Genomic DNA, 26,424 nt, shown 5'->3' with positions numbered 1-26,424 from the left:
TGGTTCCGTGTTGGACTTCTGGTTACCTGGAAGCCTTCCCTGTTAGTTGGACTCTTGGGTTCTCCCTGTATGAGGGGATTCTGGGTACTGTAGTTTTATGTGTCCTTAACCTCTATTTACTTAGCTGACCTACCTTCCTCCACCGTGGGGTGACTGTAAGGATTCAGCCTTTACGTCTCCTTACTTTGATAAATATAGCATCTCCGCCTGTCGCATCGACTGTGAGACTCGTCTTATCCTGAAGGAGTGTAAATGTCGACTGGTCCACATGCCAGGTAAGGTCCCCATACTGGACACCTCTATAATGTGGTCATGTGATATGAATCCCATTGGTGTGGCCGGTGATCTGGAGACCCCACTGATCTCTATGACCGTAGTTCTCTATAACCCCCTGAGCCCCATAGGCATTCACTTCCAGGCTGTGAAGCGATTGTGTGTCTGTATACAAGAGTGTGACGTATACAAGTGAGTGTAAGTATAAAAGTCAGAGGGACTTAAAATGTAAGGGACTTTAATTCAGGAAGTTTAATTGAAATATTAGATTTTTTACTGTTAATACTTGCAATCCCCAAATCTAGTATGGCCTCCATGCTGGAAAAGGCAGTCCAGTGCACATCTTGCACAATGTATACAATCCTTGACCAGCAGTGTGAGGTGCAGATTGTTGTGTGAGTTGTTCATTTGGAAGCCCCGATCCTGGATCTAGAAGAGCGACTGGCAACACTGAGATGGATTGACAACTTGGAGAGGAGTCTCCTGCTCACTGAGCAAGTACTCTCTGGGGTAGAGGTGGGGGAGGATAGTGGGACGGAGGGGCAGGAAAGTCAGGCAGTTAGCTGGGTTACAGTCAGAAAACGGGGTAGAGGGAAAAGTGTCAGGGAGGCTAGTCCTGAACTGGACACCCCAACAAGTTTGCCCGGTTGGCAGATGAGGGGGGTGCCATTTCTGTCAGGATCCGGACTGGTATGCAGTGAGGACACTGGTGGTGGATCCTCTGTGTCAGTGGGGTGATGGCGTTGGCCATACCAGGGGAACGGAATCTAAGGGGTTACTGGTTTTCACCAGAGCCCGCCGCAAAGTGGGATGGACTTGCAGTGGCAGGTAACTCCCAGGTCGTTCCACACGATAGCGACTCAACCCCAACTGACAGCTGAGACAGGCGCGGTACACAAGGCAAGAGCACGGTCGGACGTAGCAGAAGGTCAGGGCAGGCAGCAATGGTTCGTAGTCAGGGGCAACGGCAGAAGGTCTGGGTACAGAGGCTTGGGATACACAAAACGCTTTCTCGGCACTAGGGCAACAAGATCTGACGAGGACAGGAAGGGGAAGTGGGTTTATATGGGAAATGGAGGTGATTGCACTTGATTGGGCCAGGCACCAATTAGTGGTTCACTGGCCCTTTAAATGTCAGAGAGCCGGCGCGCGCGCGCGCCCTAGAGAGCGGGGCCGCGCGCCGGGATGGGACGGAAGGAGGACGGGGCAGGTGAGCAGAACGGGATGCAACCAACGGGCAGGCACGTCCTGCCGCGCGAATCGCATCCCCGCCGGGAGACTCAGAGCAGCGCTCCCGGTCAGCGAGTCAGACCGGGCGCTGCTAACAGAAGATGAACGCCCTACTAGACTTAATATTAACCAACAGACCTGACCAGAGGGGGCGCCCTACTAGACTTAATATTAACCAACAGACCTGACCACAGGGGGCGCCCTACTAGACTTAATATTAACCAACAGACCTGGCCAGAGGGGGCGCCCTACTAGACTTAATATTAACCAACAGACCTGACCAGAGGGGGCGCCCTACTAGACTTAATATTACCCAACAGACCTGACCAGAGGGGGCGCCCTACTAGACTTAATATTATCCAACAGACCTGACCAGAGGGGGCGCCCTACTAGACTTAATATTAACCAACAGACCTGGCCAGAGGGGGCGCCCTACTAGACTTAATATTAACCAACAGACCTGACCAGAGGGGGCGCCCTACTAGACTTAATATTAACCAACAGACCTGACCACAGGGGGCGCCCTACTAGACTTAATATTAACCAACAGACCTGGCCAGAGGGGGCGCCCTACTAGACTTAATATTAACCAACAGACCTGACCAGAGGGGGCGCCCTACTAGACTTAATATTACCCAACAGACCTGACCAGAGGGGGCGCCCTACTAGACTTAATATTATCCAACAGACCTGACCAGAGGGGGCGCCCTACTAGACTTAATATTAACCAACAGACCTGGCCAGAGGGGGCGCCCTACTAGACTTAATATTAACCAACAGACCTGACCAGAGGGGGCGCCCTACTAGACTTAATATTAACCAACAGACCTGACCACAGGGGGCGCCCTACTAGACTTAATATTATCAGACCTGACCAGAGGGGGCGCCCTACTAGACTTAATATTATCAGACCTGACCAGAGGGGGCGCCCTACTAGACTTAATATTAACCAACAGACCTGGCCAGAGGGGGCGCCCTACTAGACTTAATCTTATCCAACAGACCTGACCAGAGGGGGCGCCCTACTAGACTTAATATTAACCAACCGACCTGACCAGAGGGGGCGCCCTACTAGACTTAATATTAACCAACAGACCTGACCAGAGGGGGCGCCCTACTAGACTTAATATTATCCAACAGACCTGACCAGAGGGGGCGCCCTACTAGACTTAATATTATCAGACCTGACCAGAGGGGGCGCCCTACTAGACTTTATATTAACCAACAGACCTGACAAGAGGGGGCGCCCTACTAGACTTCATATTATCCAACAGACCTGACAGAGGGGGCGCCCTACTAGACTTAATATTAACCAACAGACCTGACCAGAGGGGGCGCTCTACTAGTCTTAATATTAACCAACAGACCTGACCAGAGGGGGCGCCCTACTAGACTTCATATTATCCAACAGACCTGACAGAGGGGGCGCCCTACTAGACTTAATATTAACCAACAGACCTGACCAGAGGGGGCGCTCTACTAGTCTTAATATTAACCAACAGACCTGACCAGAGGGGGCGCCCTACTAGACTTAATATTAACCAACAGACCTGACCAGAGGGGGCGCCCTACTAGACTAAATATTAACAGACCTGACCAGAGGGGGCGCCCTACTAGACTTCATATTATCCAACAGATCTGACCAAAGGGGGCGCCCTACTAGACTTAATATTAACCAACAGACCTGACCAGAGGGGGCGCCCTACTAGACTTAATATTAACCAACAGACCTGACCAGAGGGGGCGCCCTACTAGACTTAATATTATCAGACCTGACCAGAGGGGGCGCCCTACTAGACTTAATATTATCAGACCTGACCAGAGGGGGCGCCCTACTAGACTTAATATTACCAACAGACCTGACCAGAGGGGGCGCCCTACTAGACTTAATATTAACCAACAGACCTGACCAGAGGGGGCGCCCTACTAGACTTAATATTATCAGACCTGACCAGAGGGGGCGCCCTACTAGACTTAATATTAACAGACCTGACCAGAGGGGGCGCCCTACTAGACTTAATATTATCAGACCTGACCAGAGGGGGCGTCCTACTAGACTTCATATTATCCAACAGACCTGACCAGAGGGGGTGCCCTACTAGACTTAATATTAACCAACAGACCTGACAGAGGGGGCGCCCTACTAGACTTAATATTATCAGACCTGACCAGAGGGGGCGCCCTACTAGACTTAATATTATGCAACAGACCTGACCAGAGGGGGCGCCCTACTAGACTTAATATTAACCAACAGACCTGACCAGAGGGGGCGCCCTACTAGACTAAATATTATCCAACAGACCTGACCAGAGGGGGCGCCCTACTAGACTTAATATTATCCAACAGACCTGACCACAGGGGGCGCCCTACTAGACTTAATATTAACCAACAGTCCTGACCAGAGGGGGCGTCCTACTAGACTTAATGTTATCCAACAGACCTGACCAGAGGGGGCGCCCTACTAGACTTAATATTATCCAACAGACCTGACCAGAGGGGGCGCCCTACTAGACTTAATATTAACCAACAGACCTGACCAGAGGGGGCGCCCTACTAGACTTAATATTAACCAACAGACCTGACCAGAGGGGGCGCCCTACTAGACTAAATATTATCCAACAGACCTGACCAGAGGGGGCGCCCTACTAGACTTAATATTAACCAACAGACCTGACCAGAGGGGGCGCCCTACTAGACTTAATATTAACCGACCTGACCAGAGGGGGCGCCCTACTAGACTTAATATTAACCAACAGACCTGACCAGAGGGGGCGCCCTACTAGACTTAATATTAACCGACCTGACCAGAGGGGGCGCCCTACTAGACTTAATATTACCCAACAGACCTGACCAGAGGGGGCGCCCTACTAGACTTAATATTAACCAACAGACCTGACCAGAGGGGGCGCCCTACTAGACTTAATATTATCCAACAGACCTGACCAGAGGGGCGCCCTACTAGACTTAATATTAACCAACAGACCTGACCAGAGGGGGCGCCCTACTAGACTAAATATTATCCAACAGACCTGACCAGAGGGGGCGCCCTACTAGACTTAATATTATCCAACAGACCTGACCACAGGGGGCGCCCTACTAGACTTAATATTAACCAACAGACCTGACCAGAGGGGGCGTCCTACTAGACTTAATATTAACAGACCTGACCAGAGGGGGCGCCCTACTAGACTTAATGTTATCCAACAGACCTGACCAGAGGGGGCGCCCTACTAGACTTAATATTATCCAACAGACCTGACCAGAGGGGGCGCCCTACTAGACTTAATATTATCCAATAGACCTGACCAGAGGGGGCGCCCTACTAGACTTAATATTACCCAACAGACCTGACCAGAGGGGGCGCCCTACTAGACTTAATATTAACCGACCTGACCAGAGGGGGCGCCCTACTAGACTTAATATTACCCAACAGACCTGACCAGAGGGGGCGCCCTACTAGACTTAATATTAACCAACAGACCTGACCAGAGGGGCGCCCTACTAGACTTAATATTACCCAACAGACCTGACCAGAGGGGGCGCCCTACTAGACTTAATATTATCCAACAGACCTGACCAGAGGGGGCGCCCTACTAGACTTAATATTAACAGACCTGACCAGAGGGGGTTCCCTACTAGACTTAATATTATCCAACAGACCTGACCAGAGGGGGCGCCCTACTAGACTTAATATTAACAGACCTGACCAGAGGGGGTTCCCTACTAGACTTAATATTATCCAACAGACCTGACCAGAGGGGGCGCCCTACTAGACTTAATATTATCCAACAGACCTGACCAGAGGGGGCGCCCTACTAGACTTAATATTAACAGACCTGACCAGAGGGGGTTCCCTACTAGACTTAATATTATCCAACAGACCTGACCAGAGGGGGCGCCCTACTAGACTTAATATTATCCAACAGACCTGACCAGAGAGGGCGCCCTACTAGACTTAATATTATCCAACAGACCTGACCAGAGGGGGCGCCCTACTAGACTTAATATTATCCAACAGACCTGACCAGAGGGGGCGCCCTACTAGACTTAATATTACCCAACAGACCTGACAGAGGGGGCGCCCTACTAGACTTAATATTAACCAACAGACCTGACCAGAGGGGGCGCCCTACTAGACTTAATATTATCCAACAGACCTGACCAGAGGGGGCGCCCTACTAGACTTAATATTAACAGACCTGACCAGAGGGGGCGCCCTACTAGACTTAATATTATCCAACAGACCTGACCAGAGGGGGCGCCCTACTAGACTTAATATTAACCAACAGACCTGACAGAGGGGGCGCCCTACTAGACTTAATATTAACCAACAGACCTGACCAGAGGGGGCGCCCTACTAGACTTAATATTAACCAACAGACCTGACCAGAGGGGGCGCCCTACTAGACTTAATATTATCCAACAGACCTGACCAGAGGGGGCGTCCTACTAGACTTAATATTAACAGACCTGACCAGAGGGGGCGCCCTACTAGACTTAATATTATCCAACAGACCTGACCAGAGGGGGCGCCCTACTAGACTTAATATTATCCAACAGACCTGACAGAGGGGGCGCTCTACTAGACTTGACCTGACAGAATAACTAATGTGCAGGTAGAAGGACACCTGGGAAATAGTGACCATAATATAATACATTATAACTTGTTCTTCAATAAGGGAATCTCTCGAGGGGCCACAAAAACAATGAACTTTAGGAAGGAAAAGTCCGATCAACTCAGAGATAACAACAATATAAAATGGGATAATGTCCTCAAAAACAGGAATACTGACACTAAATGGGAGAGTTATAGGAATATCTTAAATTCTCACTGTAAGATGTATATACCCTATGGGAATAAAAGAGTCAGAAATAAAAGAAAACCAATATGAATGAATAAAAACGTTAAGGGGGCAATAAATGACAAAAATAAAACATTTAAACTGCTAAAACAGGACGGCAGTGAAGAAGCATTAAAAAGCTATAGAGAAAAATGTAAAATACTGATAAAAGCCTCAAAAATACAGACAGAAAGACTCATTGTCAAAGAGAGTAAAACTAACCCCAAAATGTTCTTTAGCTATATAAATAGCAAAAAGGTCAAAAATTTAAGTGTTGACCCTTTAAAAAATGATGAGGAAGAAATTATAAACAAGGATCAGGAAAAAGCAAATATATAAAACAAATTCTTCTCCACTGTATTCACTGAGGAAAATGAAATGCCAGGTGAAATACAGCGAGATAAGGTAAACTCCCCAGTACAGGTCACCTGTCTAACCCAGGAAGAAGTACAGGTCTCCTGTCTAACCCAGGAAGAAGTACAAGTCACCTGTCTAATCCAGGAAGAAGTACAGTGCCGCCTACAAAAAATCAAAATAGACAAATCACCAGGTCCAGATGGCATTCACCCCCGTGTTCTAAAGGAATTAAGTATTGTAATAGACAGACCTCTATTTTTAATATTCAGGGACTCTATAGTAACAGGGACTGGCGCATGGCAAATGTGGTGCCAATATTTAAAAAGGGGACAAAAGGTGACCCTGGAAATTACAGACCTGTTAGTTTAACCTCTGTTGTATGTAAATTGTTTGAGGGTTTTCTAAGAGATGCTTTTTTGGAATATATTGATAAATGTATGACTCCATATCACATGGCTTTATGAGGGATCGGTCCTGTCACCTGATCAGCTTTTATGAGGAGGTGAGCTCCAGACTGGACCAGGGGCAATCATTGGATGTCGTATATCTGGATTATTCCAAAGCATTTGATACGGTGCCACATAAAAGATTGGTGCATAAAATGAGAAGGTTTGGACTGGGGGAGAATGTGTGTAAGTGGGTAAGTAACTGGCTCAGTGATAGGAAACAGAGGGTGGTTATTCTGATTAGGTGACTGTTACTAGTGTGGACCACAGGGGTCAGTCTTGGGTCCTGTTCTATTTAATATATTCTTTAATGACCTTGTAGAGGGGTTGCATAGTAAAGTAACAATCTTTGCAGATGATACTAAACTCTGTAAAGCGGTAAACACTATAGAAGACAGTGCACTGTATATAGTAGATAATACAATAGAGGACAATGCACTGTTATAAATGGATCTGGATAGGTTGGTGGTTTGGGCTGGGAAGTGGCAGATGAGGTTCACCACTTATAAATGTAAGGTAATACACATGGGGAGGAAAAATCCGGACTGGGATTATTTATTAAAAGGGAGAACACTTGGGACGACTGACGTGGAAAAGGACTTAGGAGTCTTAGTTAAAAATAAATTTAGCTGTAGTGACCAGTGTTGGGCAGCTGCTGCCAAAGCAAATAAAATCATGGGGGGCATCAATAGGGGCATAGATGCCCACGACAAGGAAATAATTCTACCGCTGTACAAATCACTAGTCAGACCACACATAGAATACTGTGTACGGTACTGGTCAGACCACACATGGAATACTGTGTACAGTACTGGTCAGACCACACATGGAATGCTGTGTACAGTACTGGTCAGACCACACATAGAATACTGTGTACAGTACTAGTCAGACCACACATAGAATACTGTGTACAGTACTGGTCAGACCACACATAGAATACTGTGTACAGTACTGGTCAGACCACACATAGAATACTGTGTACAGTACTGGTCAGACCACACATAGAATACTGGGTACAGTACTGGTCAGACCACACATAGAATACTGTGTACAGTACTGGTCAGACCACACATGGAATACTGTGTACAGTACTGGGCACCGGTGTACAAGAAAGATGTAGTGGAGCTGGAGAGGGTTCAAAGACGGGCAACCAGAGTAATACGGGGAATGGGAGGACTACAATACCCAGAAAGATTATCAGAAATAGGGTTATTTAGTTTAGAAAAAAGAAGGATTAGGGACGACCTAATAACTATGTATAAATATATCAGGGGGCAGTACAGAGATCTCTCCATGATGTATTTATACCCAGGACTGTATATATAACAAGGAGGTGACCTAATAATATATATATAATATATCAGGACAGTACAGAGATCTCTCCATGATCTATTTATACCCAGGACTGTATATATAACAAGGAGGTGACCTAATAATATATATATATATATATATATATATATATATAAAATATCAGGACAGTACAGAGATCTCTCCATGATCTATTTATACCCAGGAGTGTATATATAACAAGGAGGTGACCTAATAATATATATAATATATCAGGACAGTACAGAGATCTCTCCATGATCTATTTATACCCAGGACTGTATATATAACAAGGAGGTGACCTAATAATATATATATATAATATATCAGGACAGTACAGAGATCTCTCCATGATCTATTTATACCCAGGACTGTATATATAATATGGAGGTGACCTAATAATATATATAATATATCAGGACAGTACAGAGATCTCTCCATGATCTATTTATACCCAGGACTGTATATATAGCAAAGGAGGTGACCCAATAATATATATAATATATCAGGACAGTACAGAGATCTCTCCATGATCTATTTATACCCAGGACTGTATATATAACAAGGAGGTGACCTAATAATATATATAATATATCAGGACAGTACAGAGATCCCTCCATGATCTATTTATACCCAGGACTGTATATATAACAAGGAGGTGACCTAATAATATATATAATATATCAGGACAGTACAGAGATCCCTCCATTATCTATTTATACCCAGGACTGTATATATAACAAGGAGGTGACCTAATAATATATATAATATATCAGGACAGTACAGAGATCTCTCCATGATCTATTTATATCCAGGACTGTATATATAACAAGGAGGTGACCTAATAATATATATATAATATATCAGGACAGTACAGAGATCTCTCCATGATCTATTTATACCCAGGACTGTGTGTATAACAAGGAGGTGACTGTCACGATTCGGCTTGCTGGAGGTGGATCCTCTGTGCCAGAGAGGGATTGGCGTGGACCGTGTCGGTGGACCGGTTCTAAGTCACTACTGGTATTCACCAGAGCCCGCCGCAAAGCGGGATGGTCTTGCAGCGGCGGTAGTGACCAGGTCGTATCCACCGGCAACGGCTCAACCTCTCTGACTGCTGAGATAGGCGCGGTACAAGGGAGTAGACAAGAGCAAGGTCGGACGTAGCAGAAGGTCAGGGCAGGCAGCAAGGATCGTAGTCAGGGGCAATGGCAGGAGGTCTGGAACACAGGCTAGGAACACACAAGGAAACGCTTTCACTGGCACAATGGCAACAAGATCCGGCGAGGGAGTGCAGGGGAAGTGAGGTATAAGTAGGGAAGTGCACAGGTGAAGGTACTGATTAAAACCCATGCGCCAATCAGTGGCGCACCGGCCCTTTAAATCGCAAAGACCCGGCGCGCGCGGCCCCGCTCCCTAGGGACAGCACAGACGGGGAACGAGTCTGGTAAGCGGGTCGGGATGCGCATCGCGAGCGGGCGCGTCCCGCATCGCGAATCGCATCCCGGCTGAGTACATTATCGCAGCGCACCCGGTCAGTAGGTCTGACCGGGGCGCTGCGAACAGGAGAACGCTGTGAGCACTCCGGGGAGGAGCGGGAACCCGGAGCGCTCGGCGTAACAGTACCCCCCCCCCTTGGGTCTCCCCCTCTTTTTAGAACCCGAGAATTTGAGGATAAGGTTCTTGTCAAGGATGTTGTCCTCGGGTTCCCATGACCTCTCCTCTGGGTCGCAATTCTCCCAATCTACAAGATTTTTTTTTTTACCTCTGACCGTCTTGGATGCCAGAATTTCTTTCACCGAGAAGATGCCCGAGGACCTGGAAACAGGAGTAGGAGCAACAACCTTGGGAGAGAAGTGGTTAAGGATGAGTGGTTTAAGGAGAGAGACATGAAACGCATTGGGAATACGGAGAGGAGGAAGAAGGAGTTTGTAAGAGACAGGGTTGATTTGGCATTTGATTTTAAAAGGACCAAGATAACGTGGTCCCAGTTTATAACTGGGGACCCGAAAGCGGACATACTTGGCGGAGAGCCATACTTTGTCTCCGGGAGAAAAAATGGGGGGAATTCTTCGTTTTTTGTCGGCATGTCTCTTCATCCAGGATGAGGCCTGTGGGAGAGAATTTTGAGTCTCTTTGCAGATGGTGGAGAAGTCCCGAGTCACCTCATCAACAGCGGGCAAACCAGAAGGCGTTGGAGTGGGAAGGGGGGGGGGGGGAAGAGGGTGACGGCCGTACACCACAAAAAATGGGGATTTAGCGGAAGACTCAGAGACTCTGAAATTGTACGAGAATTCGGCCCATGGTAGAAGATCGGCCCAGACATCCTGGCGGGAGGAAACAAAATGTCGCAAATAGTCACCCAGAACCTGATTAACTCTTTCCACTTGCCCATTGGATTGGGGATGATAAGAAGATGAGAAGTTTGATTTGATTTTAAGCTGATTACAGGGCCCTCCAGAATTTCGACACAAATTGAACGCCTCTATCCGAGACGATATGCGTAGGAAGCCCGTGAATGCGAAAGATGTGCATAAAAAATTGTTTCACCAACGCAGAAGGAAGACCTGGAAGAGGGGTAAAATGTGCCATCTTGGAGAATCGATCAACGACCACCCAAATAACTGTGTTGCCATGGGATAAAGGTAAGTCAGTAATAAAGTCCATACCAATCTGAGACCATGGTCGCTCAGGAACAGGCAGAGGATGGAGGAGACCAGCAGGCTTCTGGCGAGGGGTCTTGTCCCGGGCACAGACTGTACAAGCCCGCACAAAATCAGCAACATCAGCTTCCAGGGTAGGCCACCAATAAAAACGAGAGATGAGCTGGATGGATTTTTTGATGCCAGCATGGCCGGCGAGGTGTGAGGAGTGTCCCCACCTGAGAATCCTGAGGCGCTGGCGTGGAGGGACGAAGGTCTTTATTGGAGGAATTTGTCTGATGGAAGCTGGGGAAGTGGAGATAAGACAGTCAGGAGGAATAATGTGTTGCGGGGAAGCTTCCATTTCAGAGGCATCCGATGAACGAGAGAGGGCATCGGCCCTAATGTTCTTGTCAGCGGGGCGAAAATGAATTTCAAAGTTAAAACGGGCAAAGAACAACGACCACCTAGCCTGGCGAGGGTTCAGCCGTTGGGCAGACTGAAGATAAGAGAGATTCTTGTGATCAATGTATATAATAACTGGGTATTTGGATCCCTCCAGCAGGTGCCTCCATTCCTCAAGCGCCAATTTTATGGCCAGTAGTTCTCGATCACCAATGGAGTAGTTTTTCTCCGCCGGAGAGAAGGTCCTAGAAAAGAAACCACAAGTAACAGCATGTCCGGAAGAATTTTTCTGTAGGAGTACCACTCCAGCTCCCACCGAGGAGGCGTCTACCTCCAGCGAGAAGGGCTTAGATGGATCAGGTCTGGAGAGCACAGGAGCAGAAGAAAAGGCAGTTTTGAGATGATTGAATGCATCTTCCGCTTGAGGAGGCCAGGACTTAGGATTGGGGTTTTTCTTGGTTAGGGCCACGATAGGGGCCACAATAGTGGAAAAATGCGGAATAAACTGTCTGTAATAATTGGCAAACCCCAAGAAACGTTGGATAGCACGGAGTCCGGAGGGGCGTGGCCAATCCAATACGGCTGATAGTTTGTCCGGGTCCATTTGGAGTCCCTGGCCAGAGACTAAGTATCCTAGGAAGGGAAGAGATTGACATTCAAAGAGACATTTTTCCATTTTGGCATATAATTGATTGTCCCGAAGTCTCTGAAGAACCATGCGGACATGCCGGCGGTGTTCTTCTAGGTTAGCAGAAAAAATCAATATATCGTCCAGGTAGACCACAACACAGGTATATAGAAGATCACGAAAAATTTAATTTACAAATTCTTGGAAGACGGCAGGGGCGTTGCAAAGCCCAAAAGGCATAACCAGATATTCAGTGTCCATCTCTGGTGTTAAACGCGGTCTTCCACTCGTCCCCCTCCCTGATGCGGATGAGATTATATGCACCTCTTAAGTCCAGCTTGGTAAAGATGTTGGCGCCTCGTAGGCGGTCAAAGAGTTCCGAGATAACAGGTAGGGGATAGCGTTTTTTTACAGTGATTTTATTAAGTCCGCGGTAATCAATGCAAGGACGTAAGGAGCCGTCTTTTTTGGAAACGAAGAAAAATCCAGCTCCGGCAGGGGAGGAAGACTTGCGGATAAACCCCTTTTTTAAATTCTCTTGGATGTACTCCGACATGGCTTGTGTTTCTGGAGCGGACAGGGGATAGATTCTGCCCCGGGGTGAAGTAGTACCAGGGAGAAGGTCAATAGGACAGTCATAAGGCCTGTGAGGAGGCAAAGTTTCTGCTTGTTTTTTGCAAAAAACATCAGCATAGTCCAGATAGGCCTTGGGGAGACCTGGTATCGGAGGAGCCGTAGGGTTTTGACTGACAGTACTGGGAGCAGGCTTAAGACAGTCCTTGTGGCAAGTTGTACCCCAGTTCTTGATCTCCCCGGTGGTCCAATCGAGGGTTGGGGATCCAATCGAGGGTTGGGGAATGGCGTTGAAGCCAAGGTAGTCCAAGAAGGATTTCCGAAGTGCAGTTAGAGAGGACCAGAAACTCAATCTTTTCATGATGGGGTCCAATGCACATTAAGAGGGGTTCCGTGCGGTAACGCACAGTACAGTCCAATCTTTCATTCTTAACAGAGGCGATGTAGAGGGGTCTGGCGAGACTGGTCACCGGGATGTTGAACCTGTTGATGAAAGAGGCCAAAATAAAATTTCCTGCAGATCCAGAATCCAAGAAGGCCACAGCTGAGAAGGAGAAGGTAGAAGAAGAAATCTGCACATGCACAGTAAGACGTGGGGAAGCAGAGTTCACATCTAGAGCTGTCTCACCTTTGTGCGGAGTCGGAGTGCGTCTTTCCTGACGTGGAGGTCGGATAGGACAATCCTTCAAGAAGTGTTCGGTACTGGCACAGTACAGGCAAAGGTTCTCCATGCGGCGTCGTGTCCTCTCTTGAGGTGTCAAGCGAGACCGGTCAACTTGCATAGCCTCCACGGCGGAAGGCACAGGAACGGATTGCAATGGACCAGAGGAGAGAGGAGCCGCAGAGAGAAAGCGACACGTGCGAACAAAGTCCATATCCTGGCGGAGCTCCTGACGCCTTTCGGAAAAACGCATGTCAATGCGGGTGGCAAGATGAATAAGTTCATGCAGGTTAGCAGGGATTTCTCGTGCGGCCAGCACATCTTTGATGTTACTGGATAGGCCTTTTTTAAAGGTCGCGCAGAGGGCCTCGTTATTCCAGGACAATTCGGAGGCGAGAGTACGAAATTGGATGGCGTACTCGCCTACTGAAGAATTACCCTGGACCAGGTTCAGCAGGGCAGTCTCGGCAGAAGAGGCTCGGGCTGGTTCCTCGAAGACACTTCGAATCTCCGTGAAGAAGGAGTGTACAGAGGCAGTGACAGGGTCATTGCGGTCCCAGAGCGGTGTGGCCCATGACAGGGCTTTCCCAGACAGAAGGCTGACTACGAAAGCCACCTTAGACCTTTCAGTAGGAAATTGGTCCGACATAATCTCCAAATGCAGGGAACATTGTGAAAGAAAACCACGGCAATATTTAGAGTCCCCATCAAATTTGTCCGGCAAAGATAAACTGAGGCTGGATGCGGCCACTCGCTGCGGAGGAGGTGCAGGAGCTGGAGGAGGAGATGATTGCTAAAGCTGTGGTAGAAGCTGCTGTAGCATCACGGTCAGTTGAGACAGCTGGTGGCCTTGTTGCGCTATCTGTTGCGACTGCTGGGCGACCACCGTGGTGAGGTCAGCGACAACTGGCAGTGGGACCTCAGCGGGATCCATGGCCGGATCTACTGTCACGATTCGGCTGGCTGGAGGTGGATCCTCTGTGCCAGAGAGGGATTGGCGTGGACCGTGTCGGTGGACCGGTTCTAAGTTGCTACTGGTTTTCACCAGAGCCCGCCGCAAAGCGGGATGGTCTTGCAGCGGCGGTAGCAACCAGGTCGTATCCACCGGCAACGGCTCAACCTCTCTGACTGCTGAGATAAGCGCGGTACAAGGGAGTAGACAAGTGCAAGGTCGGACGTAGCAGAAGGTCAGGGCAGGCAGCAAGGATCGTAGTCAGGGGCAACGGCAGGAGGTCTGTAACACAGGCTAGGAACACACAAGGAAACGCTTTCACTGGCACAATGGCAACAAGATCCGGCAAGGAAGTGCAAGTGAAGTGAGGTATAAATAGGGAAGTGCACAGGTGAAGGTACTGATTAAAACCCATGCGCCAATCAGTGGCGCCGGCCCTTTAAATCGCAAAGACCCGGCACGCGCCCGCCCTAGGGAGCGGGGCCGCGCGCACCGGGACAGCACAGTCTGGTAAGCGGGTCGGGATGCACATCGCGAGCGGGCGCGTCCCGCATCGCGAATCACATCCCGGCTGAGTACATTATCGCAGCGCACCCAGTCAGTAGGTCTGACCGGGGCGCTGCGAACAGGAGAAGGCTGTGAGCGCTCCGGGGAGGAGCGGGGACCCGGAGCGCTCGGCGTAACAGTGACTTAAAAATATATATAATATATCAGGACAGTACAGAGATCTCTCCATGATCTATTTATACCCAGGACTGTATATATAACAAGGAGGGGACCTAATAATATATATAATATATCAGGACAGTACAGAGATCTCTCCATGATCTATTTATACCCAGGACTGTATATATAACAAGGAGATGAGCTAATAATATACATATATAATATATCAGGACAGTACAGAGATCTCTCCATGATCTATTTATACCTAGGACTGTATATATAACAAGGAGGTGACCTAATAATATATATAATATATCAGGATAGTACAGAGATCTCTCCATGATCTATTTATACCCAGGACTGTATATATAACAAGGAGGTGACCTAATAATATATATATCAGGACAGTACAGAGATCTCTCCATGATCTATTTATACCCAGGACTGTATATATAACAAGGAGGTGACCTAATAATATATATAATATATCAGGATAGTACAGAGATCTCTCCATGATCTATTTATACCCAGGACTGTATATATAACAAGGAGGTGACCTAATAATATATATAATATATCAGGATAGTACAGAGATCTCTCCATTATCTATTTATACCCAGGACTGTATATATAACAAGGAGGTGACCTAATAATATATATATATTATATATCAGCACAGTACAGAGATCTCTCCATGATCTATTTATACCCAGGACTGTATATATAACAAGGAGGAGACCCAATAATATATATAATATATCAGGAGAGTACAGAGATCTCTCCATGATCTATTTATACCCAGGACTGTATATATAACAAGGAGGTGACCTAATAATATATATAATATATCAGGACAGTACAGAGATCTCTCCATGATCTATTTATACCCAGGACTGTATATATAACAAGGAGGTGACCTAATAATATATATAATATATCAGGACTGTATATATAACAAGGGGGCATCCTCTACGTCTAGAGGAAAGAAGGTTTCTACACCAGCACAGATGGGGGTTCTTTACTGTTAGAGCAGTGAGACTGTGGAATTCTCTGCCTGAGGAGGTGTCATGGTGAACTCTGTAAAGGAATATAAAAGGGGTCTGTTCAACTATAGGCAATATGGTAATACGAGATGATATGGCAAAAAAGAAAAAAGACTATCAGACATTTCTAGGAAGTAAACGGAAATGTACATATCCTTGCTTATCATGTCCCCACTGTAACAATAAAAGGTGACAATATCTATCATCCTAAAAAAGGTTCTAAAATTCCCTGTCGCGGTTTTTACACATGCGGAAAATGTAATTTACATGTTGAAATGCCCGTGTGGTAAAAATGACATTGGTCAGACTAGTAGAAAAATGTAAACAAGGATAGCAGAACATAAAAATAATATTAGGAAAGCGTTAACAACCAAAACAGTAGGAGAATCCACTAAATTTAGCGAGACAACAGTAGCGAGACATTTTTTAGATGCTAACCACAATGTGAATGAGCTATGCTGGCAAATTTTAGAACAAATTCACACAGATACGAATGACGTTCAAAACCGCAAGCGTCTCTAGCAAAGGGAAACATATTAGTACCTTTCCTGTTAGTTGGCGGTGTGGAAGACCACACAGTAGGACGGGTGTACCAGGGATGGCGGTATAGCACAGCAGTCATCCCCGATGAGACCTGTTCCCTGCTGGATCTGGCCTTAAGGTCCGGGTAGAGTGAAGGCCGAGGTGCACAAGTGCCCTGGGAGTGGTGACCCGGTGCCGGAATTCACTTGGGATTGGCAACCCCACTTGAATGAAAGCACGTAGCACGCACTTTTTCTCTCACTCTTCTGGGCACTCACCCTTAGTATCCCGGCCTTCCGGCTAAGATCGGGGAATTTTTTATAGATCCGGTCGGATGTCCGGGCAGTATCACACACTGCGCACATCCACTTATTTATTTATTTTTGTCACTGTGTCCACTTTTTGTGTTTGTTTGTTCACTAGGATTTGGTAGGGTGCGATAGCCCTTCTGGGTGTCCCTCCTGCCAGTCTAGGGGAGGTGTGTGTGGCCATTAGGTTCCTCACCTCCCTGCTATACCCCGTGGCATCCTGTTTCGGCAGGAGGCCGAACCGGTTTTACTGGTTCCTTGGTGACAACCTGGTTAACGCCTAGTTGTTTGCCGGGAACACTTTCGGTCCCTGAGTAGCTTCGGCGAAAGTGGACATCGTATCTGGAACCTTGCAGGTGCCTTTTGGCCCAGAGGAGAAGGGTTTGGTTTGTTGGGGGCCTCTCTCCTTTCAGAGAAGGGCTTGCAATAGACCGCATCCTTGTGTACGTTTTTTTGTGTGAACACTTGCACTTTGTACTTGCACTTGGGGGATTTGAGAGCACGTACCTCAGCTTCAAAAAGAAAAAAAAAGAAAAAAAACATATTGGATTAGTTACATGGAAACCATTTCCCCATCAGGCTTAAATGAAGTCTGTAGTTATAAAGCCTTCTTATATTGAAATTATAATTTATTTCCCAGGAAGTGATTGGAAATCTCACATATATATTTTACAAGTCCAATTGGACAACACACATAGAAAAAGAAAAAAAAAAACACATTCCTTTACCTGAGACCGATTGATTGGGATAACCAGGTGTGGGATTCCTATAACCTCACTTGGATAACCAGGTGTGGGATTCCTATAACCTCCCTTGGATAGATTGGGATAACCAGGTGTGGGATTCCTATATCTTCCCTTGGATAGATTGGGATAACCAGGTGTGGGATTCCTATAACCTCCCTTGGATAGATTGGGATAACCAGGTGTGGGATTCCTATAACCTCCCTTGGATAGATTGGGATAACTGGGTGTGGGATTCCTATAACCTCCCTTGGATAGATTGGGATAACCAGGTGTGGGATTCCTATATCTTCCCTTGGATAGATTGGGATAACCAGGTGTGGGATTCCTATAACCTCCCTTGGATAACCAGGTGTGGGATTCCTATAACCTCCCTTGGATAACCAGGTGTGGGATTCCTATAACCTCCCTTGGATAGATTGGGATAACCAAGTGTGGGATTCCTATAACCTCCCTTGGATAGATTGGGATAACCAAGTGTGGGATTCCTATAACCTCCCTTGGATAGCCAGGATCTAGTACGCATGAGTAACGGGGAGGTCCCCTAAAACGTCGCGTCATGACCCTGATGGCTCCCAGCTAGTGCGGTAAGACCTCTGCTAGACTGGATGTGTGCCGACATCCTACTGAATGAAGCTGATGTAACTACTGCTGAAAGACTCGAATAAATAAGAAGAAATAATGTGAACCATCTAAATGTGAGTGATGGAATTTATTTGAAAAATATACACAGCCCATTATTGCTTATAGATGATTGCACTGTGGAAGTGGTGAATATCCACATTGACAACAACTTTTACCCCGGAATGGGTTTGGTCAAATCAACCTAAATACCTTTGACCTAGGGTTAAACCCTAAGTCGCTAATACCCTTTTTAAGTACCCACCCCCTAAAACTTAACTTTTATTAATTAGCAATTAGTACCAAATTATTATTGTGAACAAGACAATTAAAATCTGTCCTCCTTGTGTACAATGACTGTATCTGTAATTCACTAGATGCTTCCCGTTTCCCTCCTGAAGACGATGCTGTAGCAAGGAAACATGTAGGGGGCATATTCAGCTTTTAGTAACAACCTCCTGTGTCTTCCAAGGAACAGTGATACTGCAGATGACTGGTTCCAAACTATACAAGAAGATAGCGGCAGCACCTAGTGAATTACAGATACAGTCATTGTACACAAGGAGGACAGATTTTAATTGTCTTGTTCACAATAATAATTTGGTACTAGTTGCTAATTAATAAAAGTTACGTTTTAGGGGGTGGGTACTTAAAAAGGGTATTAGTGACTTAGGGTTTAACCCTAGGTCAAAGGTATTTAGAATGTCCACATTGGGCGTTTACTCAGTCCACACAGAGACTTTGTTTTCCAAGACTGGACTGAAGAGTCTGGAGTAGGACAGAGGGGCCTGGAGGGGACAGGGGACTCTAGAAGAGGCAACAGAGGGGCCTGGAGGGGACAGAGGACTCTAGAAGAGGCAACAGAGGGGCCTGGAGGGGACAGGGGACTCTAGAAGAGGCAACAGAGGGGCCTGGAGGGGACAGAGGACTCTAGAAGAGGTAACAGAGGGGCCTGGAGGGGACAGAGGACTCTAGAAGAGGTAACAGAGGGGCCTGGAGGGGACAGAGGACTCTAGAAGAGGCAACATAGGGGTCTGGGGGGGACAGAGGACTCTAGAAGAGGCAACAGAGGGGCCTGGAGGGGACAGAGGACTCTAGAAGAGGCAACAGAGGGGTCTGGAGGGGACAGAGGACTCTAGAAGAGGCAACAGAGGGGCCTGGAGGGGACAGAGGACTCTAGAAGAGGCAACAGAGGGGTCTGGAGGAGGGAAAAAAAAGAGGATTCTGAAGGAGACAGAATAGTCTGGATGAGGATGGAAAAGACTAAAGGAAACAAAGAGGTCTGGAGGAGGACAGATGAGTCCGGAGGAGACAGAGGAGCTTGTAGGACTCTAAAGGAAGACAAGAAAAGTCTAAGACAGAGGGGTCTGGAGGAGGAGGACAGTGGGGCCTGGAGGAGGACAGAAGAGCCTTGAGGAGGAGGACAGAGGAGCATGGAGGGAGGACAGAGGAACCTGGAGGAAGGACAGAGGAACCTGAAGGAGGACAAAGGAGCCTGGAGGAGGACAGAGGAGTCTGGAAGAGGACAGGGGAGTCTGGAGGAGGAATACAGAGAAGTCTAAAGCAGACTGAGGGATCTGAAGGAAACGGAGGGGCTTAGAGCAGGACAGAAGAGTCTGGAAGAGGAGAACAGAGGAGTCTGAAGGACAGAAGGGTCCGGAGGAGGACAGAGGAGTCTGGAGGAGGAGGAAGACAGGGGAGCCTGGAGGAGGAGGACAGAGGAGTCTGAAGGAGGACTGAGTAGCCTGGAGGAGGAGGACAGAGGAGTCTGGAGGAGGAGGAGGACAGAGGGGTCTGGAGGAGGAGGAGGACAGAGGGGTCTGGAGGAGGAGGAAGACAGAGGGGTCTGGAGGAGGAGGACAGAGGGGTCTGGAGGAGGAGGAGGAAGACAGAGGGGTCTGGAGGAGGAGGACAGAGGGGTCTGGAGGAGGAGGAGGAAGACAGAGGGGTCTGGAGGAGGAGGAGGAAGACAGAGGGGTCTGGAGGAGGAGGAGGACAGAGGGGTCTGGAGGAGGAGGAGGAAGACAGAGGGGTCTGGAGGAGGAGGAGGACAGAGGGGTCTGGAGGAGGAGGAGGAAGACAGAGGGGTCTGGAGGAGGAGGAGGACAGAGGGGTCTGGAGGAGGAGGAGGACAGAGGGGTCTGGAGGAGGAGGAGGAAGACAGATGGGTCGGGTTGAATACTTCTGGACAAGGAAGTGTCTGGGAAGGGGGAAGAGACCAAATAGTTAACACCTTTATTTCTTGGGAGGGAAAACAACAGATTCAAAAGGAAATATCCAAGATGGCCGGGGGTCTAGACATTAGATTGTTTGATTGAACCAACTGGAAGCTCCACCCCCTGACCCCATGTGTCTTCTCCTCTCTCTCCAGGTAATGACACCATATGTGAGCTGGAGGACGACGTCAGCTGTGCCGAGGAACATCTAAAGAAAATCGGTCAGTAATGGGGCCCTGTGGTGTCTGGGAGGGGTCACTGGGGCAGGGATTTTAGTGGTACGGGGGCAGTAAAGCAGGATGGTTCGGGGCAGTGGTGTGGGCGGGTGAGGTAGGTGAAAGAGGACAATATTGTCAGAGTTTGCTGAGGTAATTTAGGGTCATGGAGGGTCATGGAGGTCATGGAGGGTCATGGAGGTCCATGGAGGGTCATGGAGGTCCATGGAGGGTCCTATTCTACATTTAACCATTAGTCATTCTCTCCTGTCACGTAGCAAATCTATTTAGTTCTAACTTTATCTAGATGACAACAAACATGGCCGCCATCACACCCCCACAGGTCCATATAGTGACTGTACCTGGGCCTAGGGTCTTATGGGAATGGAGCTGAAACCCTCTTCTGTTCTAGAGACCTCAAATGACGAGGAGCCGCTGTGTGACTGCGAGACACCGTGTAAAATGGTCCGATACGGGAAAGAGCTGTCCATGGTGAAGATCCCGAGCAAGTCCGCCGCCAAATACATGGCCAAGAAATACAACCGCACCGAGGACTACATCAAGTGAGCATGCTCTCCTGGGAGGCAACGAAAGACGACTATAGACATCAGACAAAAACCGCTAGTCAGGCTCCTCCTCTTCTCCTCCTCCCCTTCTCTTCTTCTCCTCACCTTTTCCTCTCCTCCTCTCCTCCCCCTCCCCTTTTCCTCTCCTCCTTTTCTCCTCGTCCTCCCCCTCCCCTTTTCCTCTCGTCTTCTTCTCCTCCTCCCCTTTTCCTCTTCTCCTACTCTTCTCCTCCTCCTTTTCCCTTTCTCCTTCTCCTACTCTTCTCCTCCTCCTTTTCCCTTTCTCCTTCTCCTACTTTTCCTCCTCCTCCCTTTCTCCTTTTCTTCCTCTTCTCCTCCTCCGTCTCTCCTCCTCCGTCACTCCTCCTCCTCAGTCTCTCCTCCTTCTTCTCCCCTCCTCCTCAGTCTCTCCTCTTCCTCCATCTCCCCTCCTCCTCCGTCTCCTTCTCCTCCTTTTCTTTCTCCTGCTTTTCTTCCTCCTATTCTTCCTCCTATTCTTTCTCTTCCTCCTCCTTCTTCTCTTCCTCTTCTTTCCTTTTCTTTTCTTCCTCCTCCTCCTCCTCCTCTTCCTCCCTTACATTTATGTTAGGGAATAACATTATTATATATAGTATATAGTGCAGTCTGAAGCCATGGAAAGTTCCAGAAGAAAGACAAAAAATCCTCCTCATTCCTCAGGATGCCCCGGAATCTAAAACTGGTTCTGGCATCGCGTGAATGGAATCCGAGACAATAGTGTGAACAGAGCCCAAGTCTAAGCTAGAGAAACTAAAAGCCAATGTTCTCGTGATACCCAGTTATGTGTCTACGACTGATTGTATTGGTTCTTCTCCTCATCGATGACTGTCTCCGTCCCTCCTCGGTCTCTGTCCCTCCTCTGTCTCTGTCCCTCCTCTGTCTGTCTAATTCTGTCTGTCTCTTTTCTCTCTCTCTTCTCTCAGGGACAACATTCTGGTTCTCGATATCTTTTTTGAGGCGTTGAACTACGAGACCATCGAGCAGAAGAAGGCCTATGAAGTGGCTGGTCTGCTGGGTGAGACCCCAAACTTAGATACCGTTTATTAGATGTATGTGGAGCCTGAAGGTGACGTGGACCATCTGGGGAACATCTAGGGACAGTCTATTGGCTGGGCGGTGGAGGACCGCTCACAGGGGCTGGATAGAAAGGATAGCACACATGAAGGACTGCTCACAGGGGCTGGAGAAAGGGGAGAGCATACATGAAGGACCGCTCACAAGGGCTGGATAGAAAGGAGAGCATACATGAAGGACTGCTCACTGGGGCTGGAGAGAGGGGAGAGCATAAACGAAGGACCGCTCACAGGGGCTGGAGTGAGGGGAGAGCATACATGAAGGACCGCTCACAGGGGCTGGAGAGAGGGGAGAGCATACATGAAGGAACACTCACAGGGGCTGGATAGAGGGGAGAGCATACATGAAGGACTGCTCACAGGGGCTGGAGAGAAAGGACAGCAGACATGAAGGACCGCTCATAGTGGCTGGAGAGAGGGGAGAGCATACATGAAGGATCGCTCACAGGGGCTGTATAGAGGGGAGAGCATACATGAAGGACCTCTCACAGGGGCTGGATAGAGAGGAGACTATACATGAAGGACTGCTCACAGGGGCTGGTTAGAGAGGAGAGCACACATGAAGGACCACTCACAGGGGCTGGAGAGAGGAGAGCATACATGGAGGACCGCTCACAGGGGCTGGATAGAGAGGAGAGCATACATGGAGGACTGCTCACAGGGGCTGGATAGAGAGGAGAGCATACATGAAGGACCGCTCACAGGGGCTGGATATAGGGGAGCGCATACATGAAGGACCGCTCACAGGGGCTGGATATAGGGGAGCGCATACATGGAGGACTGCTCACAGGGGCTGGATAGAGGGGAGAGCATACATGAAGGACCGCTCACAGGGGCTGGATAGAGGGGAGAGCATACATGGAGGACTGCTCACAGGGGCTGGAGAGGAGAGCATACATGAAGGACCACTCAAAGGGGCTGGAGAGAGCATAAATGAAGGACCGCTCACAGGGGCTGGATAGAGGGGAGAGCATACATGAAGGACCACTCATAGGGGCTGGATAGAAAGGAGAGCATACATGAAGGACCACTCACAGGGGCTGGATAGAGGGGAGAGCATACATGAAGGACCGCTCACAGGGGCTGGATAGAGAGGAAAGCATACATGAAGGACCACTCATAGGGACTGGATAGAGGGGAGAGCATACATGAAGGACTGCTCACAGGGGCTGGATAGAGGGGAGAGCATACATGAAGGACCGCTCACAGGGGGCTGGATAGAAAGGAGAGCATACATGAAGGACCACTCACAGGGGCTGGATAGAGGGGAGAGCACATATGAAGGACTCAAAGGGGCTGGCTAGAGAGGAGAGCATACATCAAAGGACCGCTCACACGGGCTGGATAGAAAGGAGAGCATACATGAAGCACCGCTCACAGGGGCTGGATAGAGAGGGGAGCATACATGAAGGACTGCTCACAGGGGCTGGATAGAGAGGAAAGCATACATGAAAGAACACTCACAGGGGCTGAATAGAGGGGAGAGCGTACATGAAGCACCGCTCAAAGGGGCTGGATAGAGAGGAGAGCATACATGAAGGACTGCTCACAGGTGCTGGATAGAGGGGAGAGCATACATGAAGGACTGCTCACAGGGGCTGGATAGAGGGTAAAGCATACATGAAGGACCGTTCACAGGGGCTGGATAGAGGGGAGAGCATATATGAAGGACTCACAGGGGCTGGCTGGAGAGGAGAGCATACATCAAGGACCGCTCACAGGGGATGGATAGAGAGGAGAGCATACATGAAGGACTGCTCACAGGGGCTGGATAGAGAGGGGACCATACATGAAGGACTGCTCACAGGGACTGGATAGAGAGGAAAGCATACATGAAGGAACACTCACAGGGGCTGGATAGAGAGGAGAGCATACATGAAGAACTGCTCACAGGGGCTGGATAGAGAGGATAGCATACATGAAGGACCGCTCACAGGGGCTGGATAGAGAGGAGAGCATACATGAAAGACCGCTCACAGGGGCTGGATAGAGAGGAGAGCATACATGAAGGACTACTCACAGGGGCTGGAGAGAGAGAGGAAAGCATACATAAAGAGCCGTGTTAATGGGCTGGAGAGAGGGGAGAGCATACATGGAGGACAGCTCACAGGGGCTGGATAGAGGGGAGAGCATACATTAAGGACCACTCACAGGGGCTGGATAGATGGGAGAGCATAAATGAAGGACTGCTCACAGGGGCTGGAGAGAGAGAGGAGAGCATACATGAAGGACCGCTCACAGGGGCTGGAGAGAGAGTAAAGCATACATTGAGGACCACTCACAGGGGCTTGATATAGAGGAGAGCATACATGAAGGACTGTTCACAGGGGTTGGATAGAGAGGAGAGCATACATGAAGGACTGTTCACAGAGGCCGGATACAGGGGAGAGCACACATGAAGGACCGCTCGCAGGGGCTGGAGAGAGACAGGAGAGCATACATGAAGAACCGCTCACAGGGGCCGGAGAGAGACAACGGAACATACATGAAGAACCGCTCACAGGGGCTGGAGAGAGGGGTGCATACGTGAAGGGCTGCTCACCCGTGCTGTATAGAGGGGAGAGCATACATAAAGGACTGCTCAGAGGGGCTGGATAGAGGGGAGAGCATACATGAAGGACCGCTCACAGGGGCCGGAGAGAGAGAGGAGAGCATACATGAAGGACAGCTCACAGTCTGGATAGATGGAAGAGAATAGATTAAGGACCGCTCACAAAGGCTGGATAGAGAGGAGAGCATACGTGAAGGACCACTCACAGGGGTTGGAGAGAGAGAGGAGAGCAAACATGAAGGACCGCTCACAGGGGCTGGATAGAGGGGAGAGCATACATGAAGGACAGCTCACGGGCTGGATAGAGGGAAGAGCATACAATAAGGACCGCTCAACGGGGCTGGATAGAACGGAGAGCATACATGAAGAACCACTCACAGGGGCCAGAGAGAGAGAGGAGAGCATACAAGAAGGACCGCTCACAGGGGCTGGAGAGAGGGCAGCATACATGAAGAACAGCTCACAGGGGCTGGATAGAGGGGAGAGAGTATGTGAAGGACCGCTCAAAGGGGCTGGAGAGAGAGAGGAAAGCATACATGTATGACCGCTCACAGGGGCTGGAGAGAGGGGAGCATACATGAAGGACTGCTCACAGGGGCTGGAGAGAGGGGAGAGCATACATGAAGGACCGCTCACGGGGGCCGGAGAGAGAGAGGAGAGCATACATGAAGGACAGCTCACAGGCTGGATAGAGGGAAGAGCATACATTAAGGACCGCTCACAAAGGCTGGATAGAGAGGAGAGCATACATGAAGGACCGCTCACAGGGGCTGGAGAGAGAGAGGAAAGCATACATAAAGAGCCGTGCACATGGGCTGGAGAGAGGGGAGAGCATACATGAAGGACCGCTCACGGGGGCCGGAGAGAGAGAGGAGAGCATACATGAAGGACAGCTCACGGGCTGGATAGAGGGAAGAGCATACATTAAGGACCGCTCTCAAAGGCTGGATAGAGAGGAGAGCATACATGAAGGACCGCTCACAGGGGCTGGAGAGAGAGAGAGAGAGAGAGAGAGAGAGAGAGAGAGAGGAAAGCATACATAAAGAGCCGTGCACATGGGCTGGAGAGAGGGGAAAGCATACATGTAGGATAGCTCACAGGGGCTGGATAGAGGGGAGAGCATACATGAAAGACCGCTCACAGGGGCTGGAGAGAGGAGAGCATACATTAAGGACCACTCACAGGGGCTGGATAGATGGGAGAGCATACATGAAGGACTGCTCACAGGGCCTGGATAAAGGGGAGAGCCTACATGAAGGACTGATCACAGGGGCTGGATAGAGAGGAAAGCATACATGAAGGACTGCTCACAGGGCCTGGATAAAGGGGAGAGCCTACATGAAGGACTGCTCACAGGGGCTGGATACAGGGGATAGCATACATGGAGGACCATTAACAGGGGCTGGAGAGAGAGAGGAGAGTATACATGAAGCACTGCTCACAGGGGCTGGAGTGACAGGAGAGCATACATGAAGGACCGCTCACAGAGGCTGGAGAGAGAGAGGAAAGCATACATGAAGGACTGCTCACAGGGACTGGATAGAG

The 26,424-nt window shown here is 48.8% G+C and overlaps 1 protein-coding gene across 4 annotated transcripts in view; it reads left to right on the top strand.

The window, feature by feature from the left end:
• Positions 1-26,424, top strand: part of LOC130331005 (acid-sensing ion channel 1C-like) — a 186,301-nt gene that overhangs the window by 81,882 nt on the left and 77,995 nt on the right. For all 4 annotated transcript variants that reach the window (XM_056553662.1, XM_056553661.1, XM_056553660.1 and 1 more), the window contains 4 exons: positions 125-275; positions 20,612-20,677; positions 21,084-21,234; positions 22,179-22,270. In XM_056553662.1, the coding sequence (XP_056409637.1) occupies positions 125-275; positions 20,612-20,677; positions 21,084-21,234; positions 22,179-22,270 (460 nt within the window). The remainder of the gene's footprint in view (positions 1-124; positions 276-20,611; positions 20,678-21,083; positions 21,235-22,178; positions 22,271-26,424) is intronic.

This window comes from Hyla sarda, unplaced genomic scaffold (genome assembly GCF_029499605.1).
Source record: "Hyla sarda isolate aHylSar1 unplaced genomic scaffold, aHylSar1.hap1 scaffold_345, whole genome shotgun sequence".
NCBI classification, from domain to species: domain Eukaryota; kingdom Metazoa; phylum Chordata; class Amphibia; order Anura; family Hylidae; genus Hyla; species Hyla sarda.
This window is presented reverse-complemented; position numbering and strand designations above follow the sequence as displayed.